Genomic DNA, 22,265 nt, shown 5'->3' with positions numbered 1-22,265 from the left:
AGCTATTATTCTCTTTCTAAATGCATCAGTGTGATTGGTTAACTTTGCAGCTAACTATCTCCATGCTGAGAAGAATGGAAGCTTGTCGGAGAGGCTGGCTAACCGGAGAGGAGGGTGGAGGAGGAGAGAGGGGAGAGAACTTACCTTTTCTTACATTTATTTTTCCAACTTTTTAAGATGCCTATATTTGTTCAGACCTTTATCTAAATATTACAATAGAAAGAGAACCTCCTTCATCAATAAGAGATCATCTATAGTTTACACTGACCTTTTGGAGCAACATTAAGTAATGGTGCAAGTGTCTAGTCTTCACATCAGAAGGTCGGTCCACTGTGAAACAATGTTAAAACACCAATCAATCCAATCAGCTTTGTTGCAGTAAATTTAATCTTTAATTAATATTTTAACATTATGACCAGTGACATTGAACACATTTTTAGTTGTATCAAACAGAAGTTTCTTTTCGTTAACAAAATGGTGGTGTGTTTGCTACTTTTTTCAATACATCAGTTTTGCTCCCGTTTGAATACATGGTCAGTCTGTTGGTAGATTCTTCTGCCTTTTAGTCTCTTTTCTAAACTACTATGTTGTATCTTTTTTGGATTATGATGATTTTGTTATTGACACTGTTGTACGACATGTATTTTCTCCAATTTCTAACTTATTTTGGTAACTTTTTCTGTAGGAAGAGATACGGAAAGGGCTGGGTGTGTGTCCCCAAAATGATATTCTCTTCCTGGAGTTGACTGTAAGAAAAAATATTAGCTTATTGCTTTGTCACTACCAACATATCTGAAGTTTATTATTATGCTTTAATGAGTTTTAAGTACTTAAATTCTTAACTTCATAAAATGTGCAACCCTTGTAATATACAAGGAGAGAAGGTGCCAAACTCGATGTCGCTCCTCCATCTGTTGCACATGCCATTTGTGGCTTTCAAATATGTTAAGTTGTTGCCAAAGATGAGTTGGTCGAAGTGATGAGTAACTTGCATTTCCTCTTGCCTCAACTCATCAAGTTTGCCTTCAGTTTCAAGGATTCATAAGTATTTTCTTGTCAGAATAAGTTTCAGGACTTGCTTTCCAAATTTCACTAGCAGTTGGAAAGCACAGAAATCCTTGACCAATCTTTGTTGCCATGGAGTTGATTAACCATGACATAACCTTATTATTTTTCAACTTTTAACATGAATATTTCTTATTTTTGATCAACTTGGTTCGAGATGGGAGTTTTGCATGATAGGTAGTCTTCCTTTCCTTTTTATCATATAAACATTATAACAGATTTAGTTTGTGAGTAATTGGACTTCGGTACTACTGATTTCTAGATGCCATTGCATACCTAGAATTTAAACTCTGTAAACAAAGTGAAGAGAAATTTGGTACTACTAGTGTAGTTTGTGTTCCTTGCAAACAGAGAGAAGAAAAAAAAAAAGAGGTATGAAGTTATTGAAATCTTGCAAGAAACTTGTGATTTCTTTCCGGTCACCAAAAATAAAAATTCGAACTTTTGGTTAGAATGCAATAGGTCAGAAAATAAAATTCACATCTCTTCAAATTTTAATCTATCTCCTATAAAAATTTTAGACTCGGGCATTAATCTTGTGCGAGGTACTTTGCATTCATCATCAAATATTACAAAGTCCGGAAAAAAAATTAGATGATGAAGTCTCCATAGTCAGTACCAGCAGTGAAGAATTAGAACCTGTTAATTTAGAGGAGAGAGACGACGTGTTGGCTGAATTCGAGGCAAATAATCTGGATGATGCATTGGGTCTAGATCTTCCTAAGTTATTTCTCACCCCTGAACCCAAGGCTTGCTGTAAAGAATTGGTAGAAAGCTTTCCTACAGAATTAGTCCTTTTCATTGCTGCTTGTGGAATTGATCTTATCTAAGGAAAATTTGAATAAGCGAAACATGAAAGTCATATCGTGGAACACTAGAGGTATCTTAAATAAATCAAAACAATTAGCCTTGAAAGGAGTACTGAAGTTGACTTATCCAGATGTTCTAATTCAGGAGACAAAACAAGAGACTATTGACAACTCCTTAATTAAGGCTCTATGGAGTTCGAAAGACATTGGCTGGGATTATATTGAATCAAACGGTCGATCTGGAGGAATGTTGACTATGTGGGATGAAAGTAAAATATCTGTATCTAAAGTCATTAAAGGAAGATACGTTCTCTCGTTTAAATGCAAACTGTTTGCAAGAAGTCTTGTTAACATAATGAAGAAAGCTTGCTGAAAACTTTGGCAAATGAAGAAGACAAGGATGAGCAGCTGGATTTGGCAACAGAGAGTAGTCCCCTAAAACGGTTGCTGGAAGCTGACTTTTTGGAACTATATAGGAGGGAGAAAAGAGACCTTATTCAGAAAAATAAATTAAACTGGATCAAATTAGGGGATGTGAACACCAATTTGTTCCATGGGTTTCTAGCCACCACAAAAGAGAAGTCTATAGTTTCTGCAGAGAAAATTGCCAAATACCAATTGCTGAAAAAGCTGCTCTCCGTCTTTAAAATGTCCTAGGTGCCTCACTTGGAGAGTAGAGTATTGGTTAGACAGCTTCTAGGAGGGCCTCATCTTAATAAGACTGCACAGTTTCTGAGGTGGAATGCAGTCAAAGCCTTATTGGCTGTTTTGTGGTTTGAAAGAAACCAAGGACTTTGGACAACAAATCTCTCGATTGGGTTGATCGTTTTGAAAATGCTCATTGAAATGCCTCCACGTGGTGGATTCTTTCTAAGGAATCCAACATGTGGTGAGACATAATTATAGTACAGAAGAAAGGAAAGCCCTTGTTGAGTTGGTTAGCTATACAAAGAGCATTGGGTCCATGATGCAACAGTCTGATACTCTGGTAGCTGATGCTTTGTGGGAAACAGTTCATGCTGAGGTTCAAGATTTGTTCACAACACATTGGCCACCATGGTACGTACGACCTTCCGGAAGAAGAAAGAAATTTCAAGGATTCTTTCTGATATGTGAACCTTGTCAGCTGATTGGATGGCAAATAGAAGCAAATCTGATTCTGAAGCACGATCGCAAAGAGGTGAAGAAAGTAAATTGAACTTCTTTTTCCACGGCCAGTTGCACCTACACCTACCCAACTATTGAAATACTTGAAGTCTTGGACAAAAATCAATGTGGCTGATTATTAAAAGATTGCAAAAGACATTAATCCGGTCTTTGTACTAATTCAAGAATCTAGAGTAGACAGCTTCGATAAAGCATTCGTAAAAGCATCAAGAGCTCAAAAGATGTTGGCTGGACTTTTGCGGGAAGCTTTACAGAGTTTCGGGGTACATTCTTAGAAGGCGGGATGAAGGTTTTTTCTTTCAGAGTCTGACATTGGTAAAACAGATTTCTCTTTTACAACTGGAGTAATGTGTTGAAGGTAGTGCTGGCAAGATTTTGTGGACTAGTAGACTGCTTCGAGTTCCACTAGGCATTGGATTGCTTTGGCAAGACTGTTTTGTCGTGGCTGGTTGTATCTTCTTAGGTTTCTCCTTTTCTTTTCATCTTGAAGATTTGGGTGTGCAAGATTTTAGTTTCGAGTGGGCTAATTTTGAAAGAATTTAAGTTTTGTTTTGTATGTAGCTTTCTACTAATGTATTGTCTTTGAGTGGCTTTGGTTAGCTCATTAATTTCTGCTCGGGTTCTAACGTTTTTAAAATTCCATCATATTTATGTTACCTGAGTATAGTCTATGTTTAAGTTTTAGCTTGTATTTTCCCTTAGTTCTTTTTGCTCTTGGTATAATACTCTTGTACTTTGAGCTTTAGTTTCATTATCATTAATAAAGAGACTTGTTTCTGTTTAAAAAAAAGGGAGAGGACAAAGGGTGAGACGGATTGAAAGGCTTCTTTCATCTCTTTCTCTTTCATTCATTCTTCAAGGTAATTCAACAAAAGTCTCTGTTTGGCCTGGTCAAGGCAGCCTAAGACTGAGTTTACGATGAATTCATCTCTATTCGTTATCTTAATTATCAGCACTCACTTTTAATGTTGAGAACCGTACTGGACGAGGGGTCAAAGCAAGAACAACTAGAAAGTAGGCCCAGAACATAGTAGGATTAGGGTAAATTGGGTTATCTTGATCAAATCCTTGATTAATTAGGATTAGGGTTAGGATTAGTTTTCTTGCTCAGTTAGGATTAGGATTAGTTCTTTTGCTTATTAGGTTTAGGATTAGTTTTCTTGATTAATTATGGTTATGATTAATTTGCCAATAGACAATTGGTTTTTTTTTTTTTTTTTGTATTCATAACTTTGGATTTATAATAACATTTTGATTGATTCTTTGAGAGAATTCTTCACATCATCTTACCCTAATCCTACTGCATCATTATATCCATGATTCATTTTAGCTGTCTCATCTCATTCTTGTGACATAGTTTAATGGTTGGTATTATTTTTTTTATTGGATGAATCTCATTTCATTACTTTGCCCAGGTACGAGAACATTTGGAAATATTTGCCACATTGAAAGGAGTAAAAGAAGATTTTTTGGAAAGGACTGTCGTTGATATGGTTAATGAAGTAAGAACTCTTAGGTGTTGCTTGAACATGCTTCTATTGGAATGGCATACGTATTATCTACTTTTACAGCCTTTGATGGAAATGACCATGGAAATTTTGTGCCTGATTTGATGAATAATTTTTGCTATTATTTTTTGTTTCGTACTTGATAGCATAAATTTTTTCAATACTTTCTAAAGCTATTCATGGTCAATAAAATAATTTTATCATTACATGCGGACCTTGTATACTTCTAATAGTTAGCATAAAAAATATGGTAACATTCTTTTTCCTTTTTCTGAGATTGTTAAGATAAGAGTGCTCTACTTCCATTTTCATAATAATTATGAGCTCTATGAGAAGAATGGACTATTTGCATGTTGTGGAACTTAGTTTTGGTCACCAACGGAGAAATACTAAGATTTCACAAGCTTTGATAAATGAAATATTTAAAAACATAGGAAAGAATATATACATTAACATCAAGCGCGGGATTAATGTCATGTTGCCCATTAAGTTGGAGCAGATGTTGAAAAGCTCCAAGAAGTGTTGCTGAATAGTTGCTTCCTTTGAGGAACCTATTTTGACAAAAAATGCTATTTTACCCTGCTTTTCCATGTGAAGCAACACTTGTAGACAAGATTCTTCATGTACATCTTCATGACATGAGTAATATTTTGAAGATGTTGCAATAAAGCGATTCTTTGTTTCTTCGATACTCGGGTTGTCTAAAGAATCCTCATCAATAAATTTTGAAACCATCACTTTAAGTAGAAGAAACTAAGATGTCTTAATCTTCAATCCCAGAACATTATGGTTTTTTCAATAGAATGAGAACAAATACTACTCAAGCCGTATCTTTTGTACGAATAATCAAAACTTTACAATTTTCTTCCTTCTACTATGAAAAATAATAAGCCTTTTAGTATTAGTATTATTATTATTACCTCTGTACTTCTTGGTTCGTTGGGATTGGCTTGAGAGTTGAACTGCATTTCTATCCTTGTGGGCAGGTTGGCCTGGCTGATAAAATTAACACTCCTGTGAATGCTCTTTCTGGTGGCATGAAGCGGAAACTATCTCTAGGAATTGCATTGATAGGGGACAGCAAGGTGTTAAATTAAGCTACACTATGTTCTCAATCATTCCTACATGTCTAATATTTTAATGTTGCAGGTTATCGTGCTTGATGAGCCTACAAGTGGAATGGATCCATATTCTATGCGCTTGACATGGCAATTAATTAAAAGAATAAAGAAAGGTAGGATCATATTGCTAACAACACACTCGATGGATGAAGCTGATGAATTGGGAGATCGGATAGCCATTATGGCTAACGGATCTCTAAAATGTTGTGGAAGGTATTGCCTCTTGAAAGATGACAACTCCATAGTTATTTTTTGTTTTTTTTAAAGGGAAACAAGTCTCTAATAAGTAAGACTAAAGCTCATTAGTACAAGAGGTTTATACAATGAGCAAGAGAAAATTTAGGATCAGCAGATGTACCTAGCATCTCAACTAGGTTGACACCCCCTTAGCATCCTCATCATATCCAAACAAAACTAAGACATTAGCAAGAGAAAATTTGTGGCTTTTTGTTTGATCTTATATTGTCGCTTTTTGGATGCGATGAGGGCGCTAGGGGGTGTCAACCTAGTTGAGATGTCCGAGTGCGCCTGCCGATCCTCCCTCCCCCTATTGCTCTTTGTATAACCCTCATGTTCATTGAGCTTTGTCTCTATTTGTATTAATAATAGTGACTTGTATCCTTTTCAAAAAAAATTATTCTCATTGTATAATTCTCTTGTATTTTAAGTTCTATATTAATAAGGAAGCTCATCTCTTTTTTTTTTTAAAAAAAGTCCCGCAAGATTTGTATTTTCTAATAATTAATATTAAAAAACCAAGGGAAGAATGGAAAGAAGAGTAAAATTAATAATTTTTTTTTTGAGAAGAATACCAACTTTTCATCCAAAAATGAAAAAAGACTAATGCTTTAAAGTAAATTTGGAAATTAGTCAAAAATAATTAAATAAAAAAACTAAAATCATCCTTTTTGATTGTTTGTAGGTCATTTTCACATTTGTATTGCCTGAGTTTATCTTTGTATAGTTTGTTTGGATGCTATTGTATCTTTCTTATTTTGCTCTTTTTCTTGGAGTATTATACTAAGAGCAAAAAGAACAAAGGAAAATACAAGCTAAAACTTGAACAAAGACTACACTTTGCATCTTCCGAAGCCAATTCATATCATGAAGCCAATCCTTCTTCTTCTTTGTATCTTCTGGGGGATCTTTTTTTTTGAAATGGAGACAAGAACTTCTTTATTAATAAGAATTCAAAGTACAAGAGAGTTATACAAAGAGAGCCAAAAAGAAGTAGTAATCAAAGGAGACCTAGAGGGATCAGGAGGTGCACCCGGACATCTCAACTAGGTTTGACACCCCCTTAGCGCCAAACATCATATCCCGAGCACTAGCAAATAAAACAAAAAAGAAACAATAATAAAAGCGACCAGCTTAGTACAAAGGTCCAGAAAAACATAAAAGGACCGGGAGAAAACAACAAGAATCACGAGGGGGAGTGGGGGGAGCAAAAAAACAAACAAAACTAAAACAGGGGCAATCCTTCAAAGCTTCAAAAGCAGAAGAGGGCTACGGGCTGAATAATCTGCAAACGGTAAAAATAAGGCAGCATAGGATTAGGCTGGATGAGAAAGAAAAGCAGCCCAATTAAGGTAAATTTCATAAATGGAAAAATGAACGAACTCCTTTTTAAGGGAACACCAAGATGCAGCTTTAAGTTCTGCTGCAAGCATAATTTCTGCCCTCGGTCTAGCTTTATTGTGGAAGATACACTGATTTCGTTCGAACCATAATTCTGAAAGTAAAGCTTTTGACATATTGTCCCAAATGATGCTTGATTTTTTGGACAATCTTGGACCCAACAGAATTTGAACCACACTGGCACTTAGTGAAGCGTCAAATACCCAAGATAAATTAAACAAGGAGAAAATCCTTACCCAGCAGAAGGAGCAGACAAGTCAATTCAAGAAAATATGAGAAAGATTCTCACTAGCCTTTAAACATAGAGGACAGATCGAGGGGGAGAGGCATTTTTTGGGAGCTTTTTTTTGCAAGATTTCAGAGCTATTGAGGGACCCGAAGACCATAATCCAAATCAAAATATTGATTCTACGTGGACTGCCTGTTTTCCAAATTGCTGAAAAAAGACATTTATCCCTTGGGGAGGCAGATTTTAAGTGAGTCGAAAGAGACGTAACAGAAAATCGGCCTTGAGGATCAATGGACCATGATCTAAAATCGTCGGAGTTTACCACTTTTACAGAAGAGAAGGGAAAGCAGTGATTGAAAATCTACAAATTCATCATTCTTCAGACTTCTTCTAAAGGCCAAAGACCAAGAGGAGGTATCTTGGTCTCAATGTGCTGCAACTGATCCAGTGGGGAAAAGAGCAATTCTAAAGAGCCTAGAATATTGCTCTTTAAAGGGGGTGTTACCTACCCAAATATTTGTCCAAAAGCCAATTCTTTGGCCGTTACCAAGATTAAAAGAGGCTAATGAATCAACCGTCCTCCAAACCCTAGCAATGCTAACCCAAGGACTCCTTAGGCTATTACCAGACTTCCCTTTAGTGAACCAATCCAATGGCTCCTTACCATGAATGCTTCTAATTATTTGCCTCCAAAGAGCTGACTCTTCTTTTGAAAATCTCCAACCCCATTTAGCAAGCAAAGCAATGTTATGAATTTTAATTTCTCCTAGGCCGAGACCCCATCTTTTAGAGTAGCTGAAGCCTTGTTCCATTTAACAAGGTGGTTGATTTTGCTACCAGCATGGCCTTCCCAAAAGAAGTTTCACATGATTCTCCCCAAAGAGGCAGCCACATTTTCAGGTATAGAAAATAAAGATAGGTAGTATGTAGGAAGGCTAACCAGAACTAAGTTGCATAAGGTTTGTCTTCCGCCTCTAGAGATGTTATATCTTTTCCACCTTTCAAGTTTCTTGTGAATTCGATCAATGACTGGTTGCTACAAAGACTTTTGTCGAGGGTAGCCTCACAAAGGGAGACCTAAATATATAATCAGAAGCTTTTTTGCCTTGCACCCTATCAGATTTGCTGTTTGAAACAAATCTTCCTCTCCCACATTAACGCCGCTAAGGGCTGATTTTTCCCAATTTACTTTTTTAATACTATTAAACCACCAATTCATCCAAAAGCTTAAGCTAGTGGTTGAAGGCAAATTTAATTATATATCATCAACAAATACTTCTTCAACCTGATTGCCGGTTAATATATTCTTTTGGAGGTCTGAATGGAGAGAGCTTGATATACCATTTTTTGAGGCCTGACTTTTCTTTCTTTGAGGACTGAAATTCTCTCTCTTCTGGAGTTTTCTTTTCGTCTTCTAAGCGCGTGGAGAGGCCAACTGCACTCTGACTTGAAAATTGGACCAAAATTTGAAAAAATACATTTCACGGCTGAAAAATCATATTAGAATAATTCCACAAACAACTATTATTGGCTTGGCTTTAAATGATACGGAATTTTGCAAGACTGAGGACATGAGTGAGTTGTAGAATGCAAATTGGCAGAATTTGGGTCTTCCTCGCATTGAAACAAGACATTGAGATCTATTTCTGAAGGGTAAAACATTTTCTGTCTCTTGAGCTCTTTTGCCTATCCAATTGCTCCACTTCCTCATTACTGATGATGAAAGGTGAGTCAAAAGAAGACTCACCCTTCTTGTTGGAGTGAAGGAGAGGGATTTTGCACGGACAACCCCTACATAATTTTACCTTTGGATTAGGCATAGAGAATTTTAAGTATTTAAACTAGGTAGGGTGAGGATGGTGAGAAGCTGACTTAGACGAGTGGGTTAGGGTTTCAATTTGGGTGCAGCTTACTTCCAATAAATTTGGATTAGCCTCTAAAGACATCTTGAAGCTGCTAGAGTGTATTGAAGCCGGTAGGTGCCACGAGCATGCTTGCCTATGGCCGCATGCCTAAACATCCTCAAACCATCCCATCTTTATGTTTTGTACTTAGTTTAGTCTTTTGCTTTCCTTTTTATGTCATGGACCTAGAGTATGACGTTTTGCACTTTTCATATGCAAGTCTGTCAAAGCTAAAAAAAGTTTAAAATGTACTATTGGGGAGACATACTAATTAAATCCCCGACCAAGCCTTGTTGTACGGTTTGCAATCTAAACTTTCTTTGCAATTGACAGTCTTCAATGCTTTATTTAATGATGTTTTTTAATGCATTTCTTTTTTTCTCATAGTTTATAAAACCAATCTCTCAAAAGGTGAAGGGAGGTTATTTTAATGCATTTCTTTCTTTCTCATAGTTTATAAAACCAATCTCTCAAAACGTGAAGGGAGGCTACATCATACCATGAATTTGTCCGCGACTTTCGGATTTAATACGACCGACTTGTTCATCGAATTAGAACAAGTGCCTCACAATCGCCTGTGCTTCATTGTGACAAGTGGTAGAGTTTTGTTATCCTTGGCTAAGCGAGACGCAATTATGTTGGCAATGAAACGTTTATTGAAATCGTAGTCTGAGCAACTGCTTGAGATTGAAGAGCAATTCTTTTATCTGACGAAGTATGATTTCTCCACACTTGGCTGGATGGGTTGGAAAAAAAAGTTAAGAAAAATAGATGCATTGAATGCCAGAGTAGACAGACTACCCATAACTTAGTTGACGCTTAGGGTCAATTCAATGGAACATAAAATCGCCCAAGCTGGTAGTTTTGAATGTGGGAGTAGCTCGTCAAAAGTTCTGTCTTACACATGGAAGAGCATGTGGAAGAGCTTGACTATTCCTCAGAAGACCATGCTAAAGTTGTTTAGCGATATGTTAGAGCCACGATAGAGACAATCAAGGCCGAGATGAAAGTGCAAGTGAATTTGACAATGAGAGTAGTAGGGAACCAAACCCTGAATCAAGCATGTGGCGTTTCGAGCAAGTTCAAGATCCCAAAACCCAAAGCCGTCAAAGGGAATCGCGATGCTAAAGAGATTGAAAATTTCATCTTTCATATGGAACGATACTTTAAGGCCAGTGGAACCAACTCTGAAGAAACTAAGGTGACATTAGCAGGAAATAGGTCTTGTCTAATTCAAACTGGATTGATGTGCTTGTCGGGGAGTACTAGTGCTTGGGGTCTGCAGTTTCTTATCATTCGTGATGTTTCTTCGGGAATTAGGCTTGGAGACCCTATTGCTAGGATTTGGTGTCGTCACATTCTTCTTTTAGGTCCCTTGCTCACCTTTGTAGTCAAACAATCTCTTTGCAGCAGCAAGAGTAGAGGCAAGGTCTTGAACTTTCTGCTCGTATAATTTAATCCTAGCCCACGACTTGAGCCCTTCTACAAAGCAAAATACTTTATCGTTTTACGAGATGTCTCGACTATCCAACATAATGGCGGAGAACTGTTTAACATAATCTCTAATGGTTCCCATGTGTTTAAGTTTCTGCAGTTTTCTTTTCGCAATAAACTAAACATTTTCGCGGAAGAACAGAGCCCTTAGTTCTTTCTTAAGATCTTCCCACGTATCAATGGTACATTGACCATTTTGGATGTCGATCACTTTCGATCTCCACCAAAGCTTTGCATCATCAGACAAATGCATGGAGGCTAATGACACCTTAGTTTCTTCAGAGTTGGTTCCACTAGCCTTAAAATACTGTTCCATACGGAATATGAAATTTTCAAGCTCTTTAGCATCGCAATTCTCGTTGAAGGTTTTGGGTTCTAGGATCGTGAACTTGCTTGAAACACCTACATGATTGATTTGGGATCTGGTTTCCCACTACTCGCATCGTTAAATTCACTTGCAATTTCATCTATGCCATCTCAGCCTTGATTGTCTTTATCGTGGCTCTAAAGTCGTCTGACAAGTCGCTGATCCACTTTAGCATGGTCTTCTAGGAACAGTCAAGCTCTTTGACACGCTTTTACATGTGTGCGGTATTTTAAATCAAAACTACCTGCTTGGGTGATTTATGTTCTATCGAATCAACCCTTAGTGTCAATTTGTTTATGGGTAGTCTGTCTACCCGACCATTCAATGTGTCTATGTCTCTGACCTTTTCGTCTAATCCATCCAATCAGGTTTGGATAAATTTTACTTCGTCTAGCAATTCTCTTTGATACAAGAATTGCTCTTCAATCTTAGTCAGTCGCTCAGACTGCGACTTTGTTAGTTGTTTCATTGTTGACATAATTGCCTCTCACTTAGCCAAGGAGCTAACAAAGCTCTGATACCACTTGTCACAATTACAACTTTTCAAACATGGGACGGATGATTGTGCAGCACTTGTTCTAACTTGGTGACAAGTCAGTTGTATTAAATTCGAAATTCGTAGGAAAACTCACCGTATGATGTAGCTTCCCTTCACATTTTGAGAGAAATTGGCTTTATAAAACGTAAGAGAGAAAGAAAAGCATTGAAAACATCGTGAAAGAAAAGCGTTGAAGACTGTCAATTACAAAGAAAGCTTAGATTGCAAAGAGCACAACAAGGCTTGGTCGGGGATTCAACTAGTATGTCTCCCCTGTAATACATTTTAAACTTTTTTAGCTTTGACAGACTTGCATATGGAAAGTGCGAAACATAATACTCAAGGTTAGTGACATGAATTGTTGATTTAATAATACCCACAAGCAAGAGGGGTTCTATTATTTAATTGACTTCACCCATAAGCTTAAGTGTTTTGATTCAATTGAAGATTTTACACTTTTAAATGTCCAAGGGTATAAAATCATGAACCACTAAAGTTTCATCTGTAAAAGCAGAGTTAAATACGTAATGAGTAGTATCGTATTCGCAAATCTTCATCTATAATTATCTTACACTTTTTCTTAATGTAATATTGTGTTTCACATACGACCATTGGGTCCAACTATAAATTACGAAGGTCTTGGAATCAATTATGGACCTACAAATTTTACACAACCATTTAAATGTTACACGTCTTATTTATTCATTTCTTTTTGACAGTTCTCTTTTCTTAAAGCATAAGTATGGAGTCGGTTATACTCTTACTCTAGTGAAGGTGAAGGTTTTCTCCAACTTCTGCTTCTCTTTCTGAACTTAGTTAATGATGGTTTTCATAACTTGTAACCTTTGCGTCTCATTCATTCTTAATGTCTCCTTTCAGTCTGCACCTACGGTCTCTGTTGCTGCAGATATCATCTATCGTCACATTCCATCAGCAGTTTGTGTTAGTGAGGTAATCAATTCACTGCTTTTTCATTGCTTTTTATCCAATTATTTACAATGATATTTTAAAAACATTTTAAGTATTTTTGCAATGATCAGATCTTTTACGTGAGCTATATCGGCTCTTGTATTTAGATGCTACAAAATCCCTTCTGGTTAACACTGTTTGAAGAATGAAGATTCATGCAAGAACTATTCATTGTTTTCCTTTTTCACCAAGAGCACTTGTGAAAAATGTTGAAAATAAGGTGTTGGCAGTTCACTTGTGAACTTATGGGCGTGCTTTCTTGATTCTTATCTACTGATTAGTTTTCTATTCCCAAGTGTTTCTTCCCTCTCTCTCCCTTTTTCTTAAAAAGAAAAAAAAGTACCCAAGGTTTCAGCAACCCTGCTTCCATAGGGCATGCTTTACTTCAAGGATTGGTGTATTATTTTAGAGCATACTATGCCTTGGCCATAAAGAACATATGTTAAAAGTTTGTTGAATGCACAGACAAAATAGGTAGGTGAAAAGGAAAATTGATGGGCACAGACTTTTTTTTGTGAAGTTCATAGTTTCATTTAAAGCAATCTTGACCCTTTTTTATACTTTTTATTTTTCCATCCTATATGATTGTTTACCATGCTTCTCAGGTTGGGACCGAGATCTCCTTTAAGCTTCCTATATCATCCTCTTCTTCATTTGAGAGCATGTTTCGGGAAATTGAAAATTACATGCAAAGAACAGTTTCTAATTCTGCAATTAATTGTTCTTTGGAGACTAGTGCTGATATTGAAAAAGACCATCTTGGAATTGATAGTTACGGTATATCTGTTACCACTCTTGAGGAAGTATTCCTAAAAGTTGCTGGATGTGATTTGGACGTTGCACCCTGTGAGCAGAAAAAAAGTTCTCTTCTTACGGGTTCTATGGTTACAGATATTTCTGTTCATCACGTGCCTAGCAAAATCTCTGAGTCCCAGCATTTTGGGAAATCTGAAAAGTCTGGGTTCTTGGCTCTTGCAGTAAAAAGAGCGTGTGGTTTGATATTTTCAACAGTTTTCAGTATTATTAACTTTCTGAGTTTAGGGTGCTGTGGGTGTGATTTGCTATGGAGATCAAAGTTCTGGCAACATACAAAAGCATTATTTATTAAGAGGGCCATTACTGCTCGTAGAGACCGCAGAACAGTTGTATTCCAACTTTTGATTCCTGTTCTGTTCTTGTTTGTTGGTCTTCTCTTTCTTAAACTCAAGCCACATCCAGACCAGCAGTCGGTGACTTTGACAACTTCAGAATTTAATCCAGAATTAATTGGTGGTGGTGGTGGTGGTCCAATTCCTTTTGATTTGCAGTGGCATATTTCCAAGCAGGTTATCAGTTATCATGCTAACCTATTATTTTATTTGCTGTGTGTATAAGGTTATCTAGCTCAACAGCATTAAATTCTTCTGGCCTAAGCTTAATTCATTGATTTTGCATGTGAAACTGATGATACTTCTCTCTGGCGTTTGGAGGCACAGGTTGCACATTATATTGAAGGTGGTTGGATTCAAAAATATAAACCTAGTGCATATAAGTTTCCTGATACTGAAAAAGCATTGTCCAATGCAATAGAAGCAGCAGGAGAAACTCTTGGACCAACTCTACTTTCCATGAGTGAATATCTGATGTCTAGCTTCAACGAATCCTACCAATCAAGGTGTGCTGACACGTATCTTTAAGTTTTTTTTAACTCTGGCTTATTCTTCATGTAGCTTTTGGATTAAGCTTGACAAGGGGGATCCTATGTTAATGGTCTTATTTTTCTTACTTGAGATTGACACTATTTAAATTATCTAGTTCTCTACTACTCCTTGTGTGTATCCAGTTTCAATGCTTACTGCACTTTAGATAATAGTTTGCTAAGAAATTTCAGCTTAAGTTACTTAAATGGCTATCTTTTTTTTTTTGTTGTTTTTCTTCCCTTTTTTCTGAGATTATGACATGGGGTTTTGTCAGTCATGGAGAGAATTTTAATAGATGGCCTTAGAGAATTGGGGGTATATTAATAATTAGTTAAATAGTTTGTTGGGGAAGTTGATTATAAATACAGGGAGTTGGGAACAGGGAAGATGGACAATATTTGGTAAGTAAATTAGGCTTGAGATTTATCTCGAGATTGGGAGGGTCCAAATACCTCAAGCACTTGTTTTATCTTGTATTTTCATTATCGTTTATATTTCAATATATCCAGATTTTATGAAATATATGAAGTAAGCTTGATGATGTTTAGGGTTTTTGTCGTTGAGTCTAGTTATATATTTGTTTTTTGTGTAAAATTTTGCTCTGTTTCTTCCGCTTCTGGTTTTCAACAGATATCTCTTTTAATAATAAAAAAAAAAGCATTGCAGGTTTCTTTTTTCTTGTTCTGGTTTGACCTCAGTAATATTTTATTCCTATGTGATTATGCTATTTACTTTGCTTCTTGATCTCTAATGTCCTTGAGCAAACCAGTAATCCATAGTGTTTAACCAAGGACTTATCGTATGAGAGTAGGTGAATGAAAAGAAGTGAAAATCTGATACCAAATGATAAGTAACCCTCAAGTAATCAAAAGCATCCAGGTAAGTTCTCTCTCCCCTCTCCTCCTTCTTCCCGTCAACATATCACCGGCCCCTTTTCTCTCTATAGACACTGCTATAAATCAAATTTCATCCAGGCAATCCTCCTCATCTTTCTAACGAAGGTTTGGCCCACCTAGCAACCATTCTTAAATTGCAGAGATGGAAGTAGCTGCAAAATCGACAATTTATTTTTCTGCATTTGGCATGAAGACGAAGCTTTTCACATAGAAGGCGTTGAAGTTAATTTTATTATGTCACTATCGATCTTTCAACTTAGGTGGTTCATTGAATCAGTAAAAGAGTTCAATCGGATTTCTAAAAAAGTTTATTTCTACAAGAAAGATAAAGTCAAGACTGGAAGGTCAAAATCTCCAAATTCAGAAGTGAAAGTTGGTGGTAGATGATTGCAAATTTATCCTTGGTTGATGGTTAAGATTGATATGATACCACATTAGCATGAAGATTTTATCGTGGAATTTAAGAGGGTAGGTGACTAAGATTGATATGATACCACATTAGCATGGAGATTTTATCGTGGAATTTAAGAGGGTAGGTGACGAGTCCAAAAAATTGGCTTTGAGAAGAAGTTTGATGAAGTTAAATCCCGATCTGGTCCTAATACGAAAAACAAAAAGGGATTCTTCAGATTCTGCCTTCATCAAAGAGCTATGGAGTTCAAAAGACATAGGATGGGCATTCGTCCAAGCAATTAGCAAGTCTAGAGGCATTTTGTCAATGTGGGAGGAAAGCAAAATTTCAGTTAATGAGGTGCTGAAAGATGGATATTCTTTATCTATTAGATGTCAGACTTCTTGTAAGAAAGTGTGCTGGATATCAATCGTATATGGCCCTACAAATTATAGAGAAAGAAAGCATCTTTGGCTGGTATTGCAATCATTAGCTGATTATTGTGAAGATCCTTGGTGTATTGGAGGAGATTTTTGTTGGAATTCTTTCCTTTTTTCTAGGCTTTTTCCTTGTTAGAATCCTAGAATAATTATGGAAAGATTATGGGAATGTATTCCTTATTTTCCTAAATCTTTTCCTTTTTTATTCCATTGTGTACTCTATTTATTCTCCCTTGTACCTATTGCTTTATTCATTAGAAAATAATAACAACACAAACAATCGTGGTTTTTCTCCCGGTACTCGAGTTTCCACGTAAATTGGTGTGAACTCGTTGTCTCTCTTTTCAATATGGTATCAGAGCGGGACAATGAAAACACCCTAGAAACCCAAAAAAACCAAACCACTTATGAAAATCAAACAGAAGGGACAGCCATCAATTTTAGTGCTGCCGTAGCTGCTGCCATCGATGCTCGGATGAGTGCTGCCATGGACGAATTATTAAGCCGGCTACAGAAAACGTCCGAAAATAATTTTTCGTCATTACCGCAGCCGTCCGCGCCGTCACCGGACCACCACGCGCCGTCACCGGACCACCACGCGCCGTCGCCGGACCACCACGCGCCGCGTTTTCTTCCTCAGACGGCGCCGACCATCCCATCTGTCCAACCCTTTTCTTCGTCCGCGGCCTATATTGCTCCCCACGCCCCGATTTATGTTCTGCCATCTAATTCCAATCGGCTACCACCGCTTCTGCCGTCAAATCTGTATGGCCAGCCACCCAATGATCCTAGCTACCATCCCGATGTTAAAAACTCTCAAATTCACTCAACATTTGAGGTTGGTGAATCTTCGGCATATTCCAACCGTAACGTGCAAGCTTCCTCGGGAATAGTTCATCAACAATTGGAAGGGCTTCGACAACAGATAGCAGCACTTGAGGCTACCTTAGGGACGACATCCACTCTACCGATGTATTCTGAGAATCCGGTAAACTCGTTCCCTAATGTATCCTCTCCTTATTTGACTAATACGGTGGCTCAGTCTTCCATGTATCATCTTTCAGGAGAAAAGTTGAATGGCAACAACTATTTCTCATGGTCTCAGTCAGTAAAGATGGTCCTCGAAGGACGACAAAAATTTAGCTTTCTGACAGGGGAAATACCTCGCCCCCAACCGGGCGACCCACATGAACGATATTGGAAGGCAGAAGACTCTATTCTTCGATCCATATTGATCAATAGTATGGAACCTCAAATTGGCAAGCCGTTATTGTTTGCTGCAACAGCCAAGGATATTTGGGACACAGCCCAGACACTTTACTCAAAACGTCAGAATGCCTCTCGTCTATACACGCTGAGAAAGCAAGTTCATGAATGCAAGCAAGGAACCATGGATGTCACATCCTTTTTCAATAAGCTTTCTCTTATATGGCAAGAAATGGACCTATGCAGAGAACTAGTCTGGCGTGATCCCACTGATGGTGTACAGTACTCGAGAATTGAAGAGAATGACAGGATTTATGACTTTCTTGCTGGTCTTAATCCTAAGTTTGATGTAGTTCGAGGGCGTATACTAGGTCAAAGACCGATTCCCTCCCTGATGGAAGTTTGCTCTGAAATCCGCCTCGAGGAAGATCGCACAAGTGCTATGAATATTTCCGCAACCCCTACTATTGACTCTGCTGCTTTTAGTGCAAGATCTTCTAACAGTAGCAGTGACAAGCATAATGGAAAACCAATTCCTGTCTGCGAGCATTGCAAAAAACAATGGCATACCAAAGAACAATGTTGGAAGTTACATGGTCGTCCCCCAGGAAGTAAGAAACGCCCTTCCAACGACAAACAGAACACAGGGCGGGCGTATGTGAGTGAGTCTGCTGAACCTCCTCAACAATCCGATCCACACAAAAACCAAACTGATCTCAGTCTTGCCACTTTAGGTGCCATTGTCCAATCAGGTATACCTCATTCCTTCGGTCTTGTTAGTATTGATGGGAAGAACCCCTGGATTCTGGATTCTGGTGCCACAGATCATTTGACTGGGTCCTCTGAACATTTTGTATCTTACATTCCTTGTGCTGGGAACGAGACAATTAGAATTGCAGATGGCTCCTTGGCCCCCGTTGCTGGAAAGGGGAAGATTTCTCCTTGTGCAGGGCTCTCCTTACATAATGTTTTGCATGTGCCCAAACTATCTTATAATTTGCTTTCGATAAGCAAGATCACTCATGAGTTAAACTGCAAAGCAATATTCTTACCTGATTCTGTCTCTTTTCAGGACTTGAGCTCGGGGAGGATGATTGGCACTGCCCGGCATAGTAGGGGACTCTACCTCCTTGATGACGATACCTCTTCTAGTAGCATTCCTAGGACTAGCCTCTTATCTTCCTATTTCACTACTTCTGAACAAGATTGTATGTTGTGGCATTTTCGTTTAGGCCACCCTAATTTTCAATATATGAAACATTTATTTCCACATCTCTTCTCTAAAGTTGAGATGACTACCTTATCTTGTGATGTGTGTATTCAGGCCAAACAACATCGAGTCTCTTTTCCCTCACAACCATACAAACCAACCCAACCCTTCACTCTTGTTCATAGTGATGTCTGGGGACCATCCAAGATAACAACCTCATCTGGAAAACGGTGGTTCGTAACCTTCATTGATGATCATACCCGTCTTACCTGGGTCTACCTTATCACTGATAAATCTGAGGTTTCCTCTATGTTTCAAAATTTCTATCACACCATTGAAACACAATTCCATCAAAAAATTGCTATTCTTCGGAGTGATAATGGTCGGGAATTCCAAAACCATAACCTTAGTGAATTTCTTGCTTCCAAGGGGATTGTTCATCAAAACTCGTGCGCCTACACTCCTCAACAAAATGGAGTGGCCGAGCGAAAAAACCGTCACCTTCTGGAAGTAGCCCGTTCCCTTATGCTTTCTACTTCCCTTCCTTCATACTTGTGGGGAGATGCTATTCTTACAGCAGCTCATTTAATCAATAGAATGCCTTCTCGTATTCTTCATTTCAAACTCCCTTAGATTGTCTTAAGGAGTCCTACCCATCGACTCGTCATGTTTCTGAGGTTCCTCTTCGTGTGTTTGGGTGTACCGCTTATGTCCATAATTTTGGCCCTAATCAAACCAAATTTACCCCTCGGGCTCAGGCATGTGTGTTTGTTGGGTATCCCCCTCACCAGCGTGGTTATAAATGTTTTCACCCACCATCCAGAAAATACTTTGTCACTATGGATGTTACTTTCTGTGAGGATCGACCCTACTTTCCCGTTAGCCATCTTCAGGGGGAGAGTGTGAGTGAAGAGTCTAACAACACCTTTGAATTCATCGAACCCACTCCTAGTGTTGTGTCTAACATCATTCCTCATTCCATAGTCCTACCCACAAACCAAGTCCCCTGGAAAACGTACTACAGGAGGAATCACAAAAAGGAAGTCGGTTCCCCTACTAGTCAGCCGCCGGCTCCAGTCCAAGACTCTGAACCTCCTCGAGATCAAGGTATGGAAAACCCTACTGAACCCTGTACTAAGAATATGATAAGTGAGAATGACAGGTCTAATGTTGCTGTTCTTGAAAACGTGGAAGAAAAGGACAGTGGTGATGAGATTGAGGTCAGAATAGAAACCCGTAATAATGAAGCGGAACAGGGTCATACAGGAAAATCAGATGAGTATGATTCCTCTCTTGACATTCCCATTGCTCTGAGAAAAGGCACCAGGTCTTGTACTAAACACCCCATTTGCAATTATGTTTCCTACAATAGTCTCTCTCCTCAGTTCAGAGCTTTTACAGCAAGCCTTGACTCTACCATAATACCAAAAGATATCTACACTGCTTTAAAGTATCCTGAATGGAAGAATGCTGTCATGGAAGAGATGAAAGCTCTTGAAAAGAATAGTACTTGGGACATTTGTACTCTACCTAAGGGACACAAAACTGTGGGATGCAAATGGGTGTTCTCTCTCAAATACAAAGCTGATGGTACTCTTGACAGACACAAGGCAAGGTTAGTTGCGAAGGGATTTACTCAAACCTATGGTATTGACTATTCAGAAACTTTTTCTCCAGTTGCTAAGTTGAATACTATTAGAGTTCTGCTATCTGTTGCTGTGAACAAAGATTGGCCTTTATATCAGCTGGATGTTAAGAATGCCTTTTTGAATGGAGACCTCGTAGAGGAAGTCTACATGAGCCCTCCGCCTGGATTTGAAGCCCAGTTTGGTCAGCATGTGTGTAAACTCCAGAAATCTATATATGGTCTGAAACAGTCTCCCAGAGCATGGTTTGACAGATTCACTACCTTTGTCAAGTCCCAAGGGTACAGGCAGGGACACTCTGATCATACTTTATTTACAAAGGTTTCCAAAACAGGAAAGATTGCTGTTCTAATAGTTTATGTGGATGACATTGTTTTGACTGGAGATGATCAGGCAGAAATCAGTCAATTAAAGCAGAGAATGGGCGATGAGTTTGAAATCAAGGATTTGGGAAATTTGAAATATTTCCTTGGAATGGAGGTGGCCAGATCTAAAGAAGGTATCTCCGTATCTCAAAGAAAATACATCCTTGATTTGTTAACTGAGACAGGTATGTTAGGATGTCGTCCCACTGACACTCCTATTGAATTCAACTGCAAACTAGGAAACTCTGATGATCAAGTTCCAGTTGATAAAGAACAGTATCAACGCCTCGTGGGTAAATTAATTTACTTATCTCATACTCGTCCTGATATTTCCTTTGCTGTGAGTGTTGTCAGCCAGTTTATGCAGACCCCTAATGAGGAACACATGAAAGCTGTCAACAGAATCTTGAGATACTTAAAATCAACACCTGGTAAAGGGCTGATGTTTAGAAAAACAGACAGAAAGACCATTGAGGCATACACTGACTCGGATTGGGCAGGATCTGTTGTTGACAGAAAATCTACCTCTGGTTATTGTACCTTTGTTTGGGGCAATCTTGTAACTTGGAGGAGTAAGAAGCAAAGTGTTGTGGCCAGGAGCAGCGCTGAGGCTGAATATAGAGCTATGAGTTTAGGAATATGTGAGGAAATTTGGCTTCAGAAAGTTTTGACAGATCTTCATCAGGAATGTGAGACACCATTGAAGCTTTTCTGTGATAATAAAGCCGCTATTAGTATTGCTAACAACCCTGTTCAACATGATAGAACTAAACATGTTGAGATTGATCGACATTTTATCAAAGAAAAACTTGACAGTGGGAGCATATGCATTCCGTACATCCCTTCGAGTCAACAGGTTGCTGATGTTCTTACCAAAGGACTTCTCAGACCAAACTTCGACTTCTGCGTTAGCAAGTTGGGCCTCATTGATATTTACGTCCCAACTTGAGGGGGAGTGTTGGAATTCTTTCCTTTTTTCTAGGCTTTTTCCTTGTTAGAATCCTAGAATAATTATGGAAAGATTATGGGAATGTATTCCTTATTTTCCTAAATCTTTTCCTTTTTTATTCCATTGTGTACTCTATTTATTCTCCCTTGTACCTATTGCTTTATTCATTAGAAAATAATAACAACACAAACAATCGTGGTTTTTCTCCCGGTACTCGAGTTTCCACGTAAATTGGTGTGAACTCGTTGTCTCTCTTTTCAATAATTTTAATATTACAAGAAGAGTCCAGGAAAATTTTCCAATTGGGAGAGTTACAAAGGGCATGAGGAGATTCAATAATTGCATTGCAGCATCCAAGTAATGGAGATTCCACTTACCAATAGCCGTTTCACTTGGTCCAAAGAAGGAACTACTGTTTCACACTTATTGATAGATTCTTAATTTCCAACAGTGGGGATGATTTATTTGCGGATTCAAGAGTCTCTCGCCAAGCAAGGGCAGTGTCAGATCATTTCTCTATTTTGCTTGAAGCGGGATCCTTCTAGTGGGGTCCACCTCCATTCAAATTCTGCAATAGCTGGTTATATTAAAGAAAGTTGTCCGGGCATTGAAAGGTCATTGAGCATTAATGATCAGCAGGGCTGGGCTGGTTTTATCATTTCCAACAAACTAAG

At 38.1% G+C, this 22,265-nt stretch overlaps 1 protein-coding gene across 4 annotated transcripts in view; it reads left to right on the top strand.

Moving 5' to 3' along the window:
• LOC101206409 (ABC transporter A family member 1) overlaps nucleotides 1-22,265 on the top strand; it is a 77,511-nt gene that overhangs the window by 22,786 nt on the left and 32,460 nt on the right. For all 4 annotated transcript variants that reach the window (XR_004216124.1, XM_031884372.1, XM_011655130.2 and 1 more), the window contains 8 exons: nucleotides 686-748; nucleotides 4,457-4,543; nucleotides 5,536-5,634; nucleotides 5,699-5,883; nucleotides 12,560-12,614; nucleotides 12,720-12,791; nucleotides 13,415-14,134; nucleotides 14,285-14,463. Coding sequence is in view for 3 of the 4 variants with exons in the window: in XM_031884372.1 (XP_031740232.1) it covers nucleotides 686-748; nucleotides 4,457-4,543; nucleotides 5,536-5,634; nucleotides 5,699-5,883; nucleotides 12,560-12,614; nucleotides 12,720-12,791; nucleotides 13,415-14,134; nucleotides 14,285-14,463 (1,460 nt within the window). In the remaining variant the exon portion in view is untranslated. The remainder of the gene's footprint in view (nucleotides 1-685; nucleotides 749-4,456; nucleotides 4,544-5,535; nucleotides 5,635-5,698; nucleotides 5,884-12,559; nucleotides 12,615-12,719; nucleotides 12,792-13,414; nucleotides 14,135-14,284; nucleotides 14,464-22,265) is intronic.

The sequence above is a fragment of the Cucumis sativus genome, chromosome 4 (genome assembly GCF_000004075.3).
Source record: "Cucumis sativus cultivar 9930 chromosome 4, Cucumber_9930_V3, whole genome shotgun sequence".
NCBI classification, from domain to species: Eukaryota; Viridiplantae; Streptophyta; class Magnoliopsida; order Cucurbitales; family Cucurbitaceae; genus Cucumis; species Cucumis sativus.
This window is presented reverse-complemented; position numbering and strand designations above follow the sequence as displayed.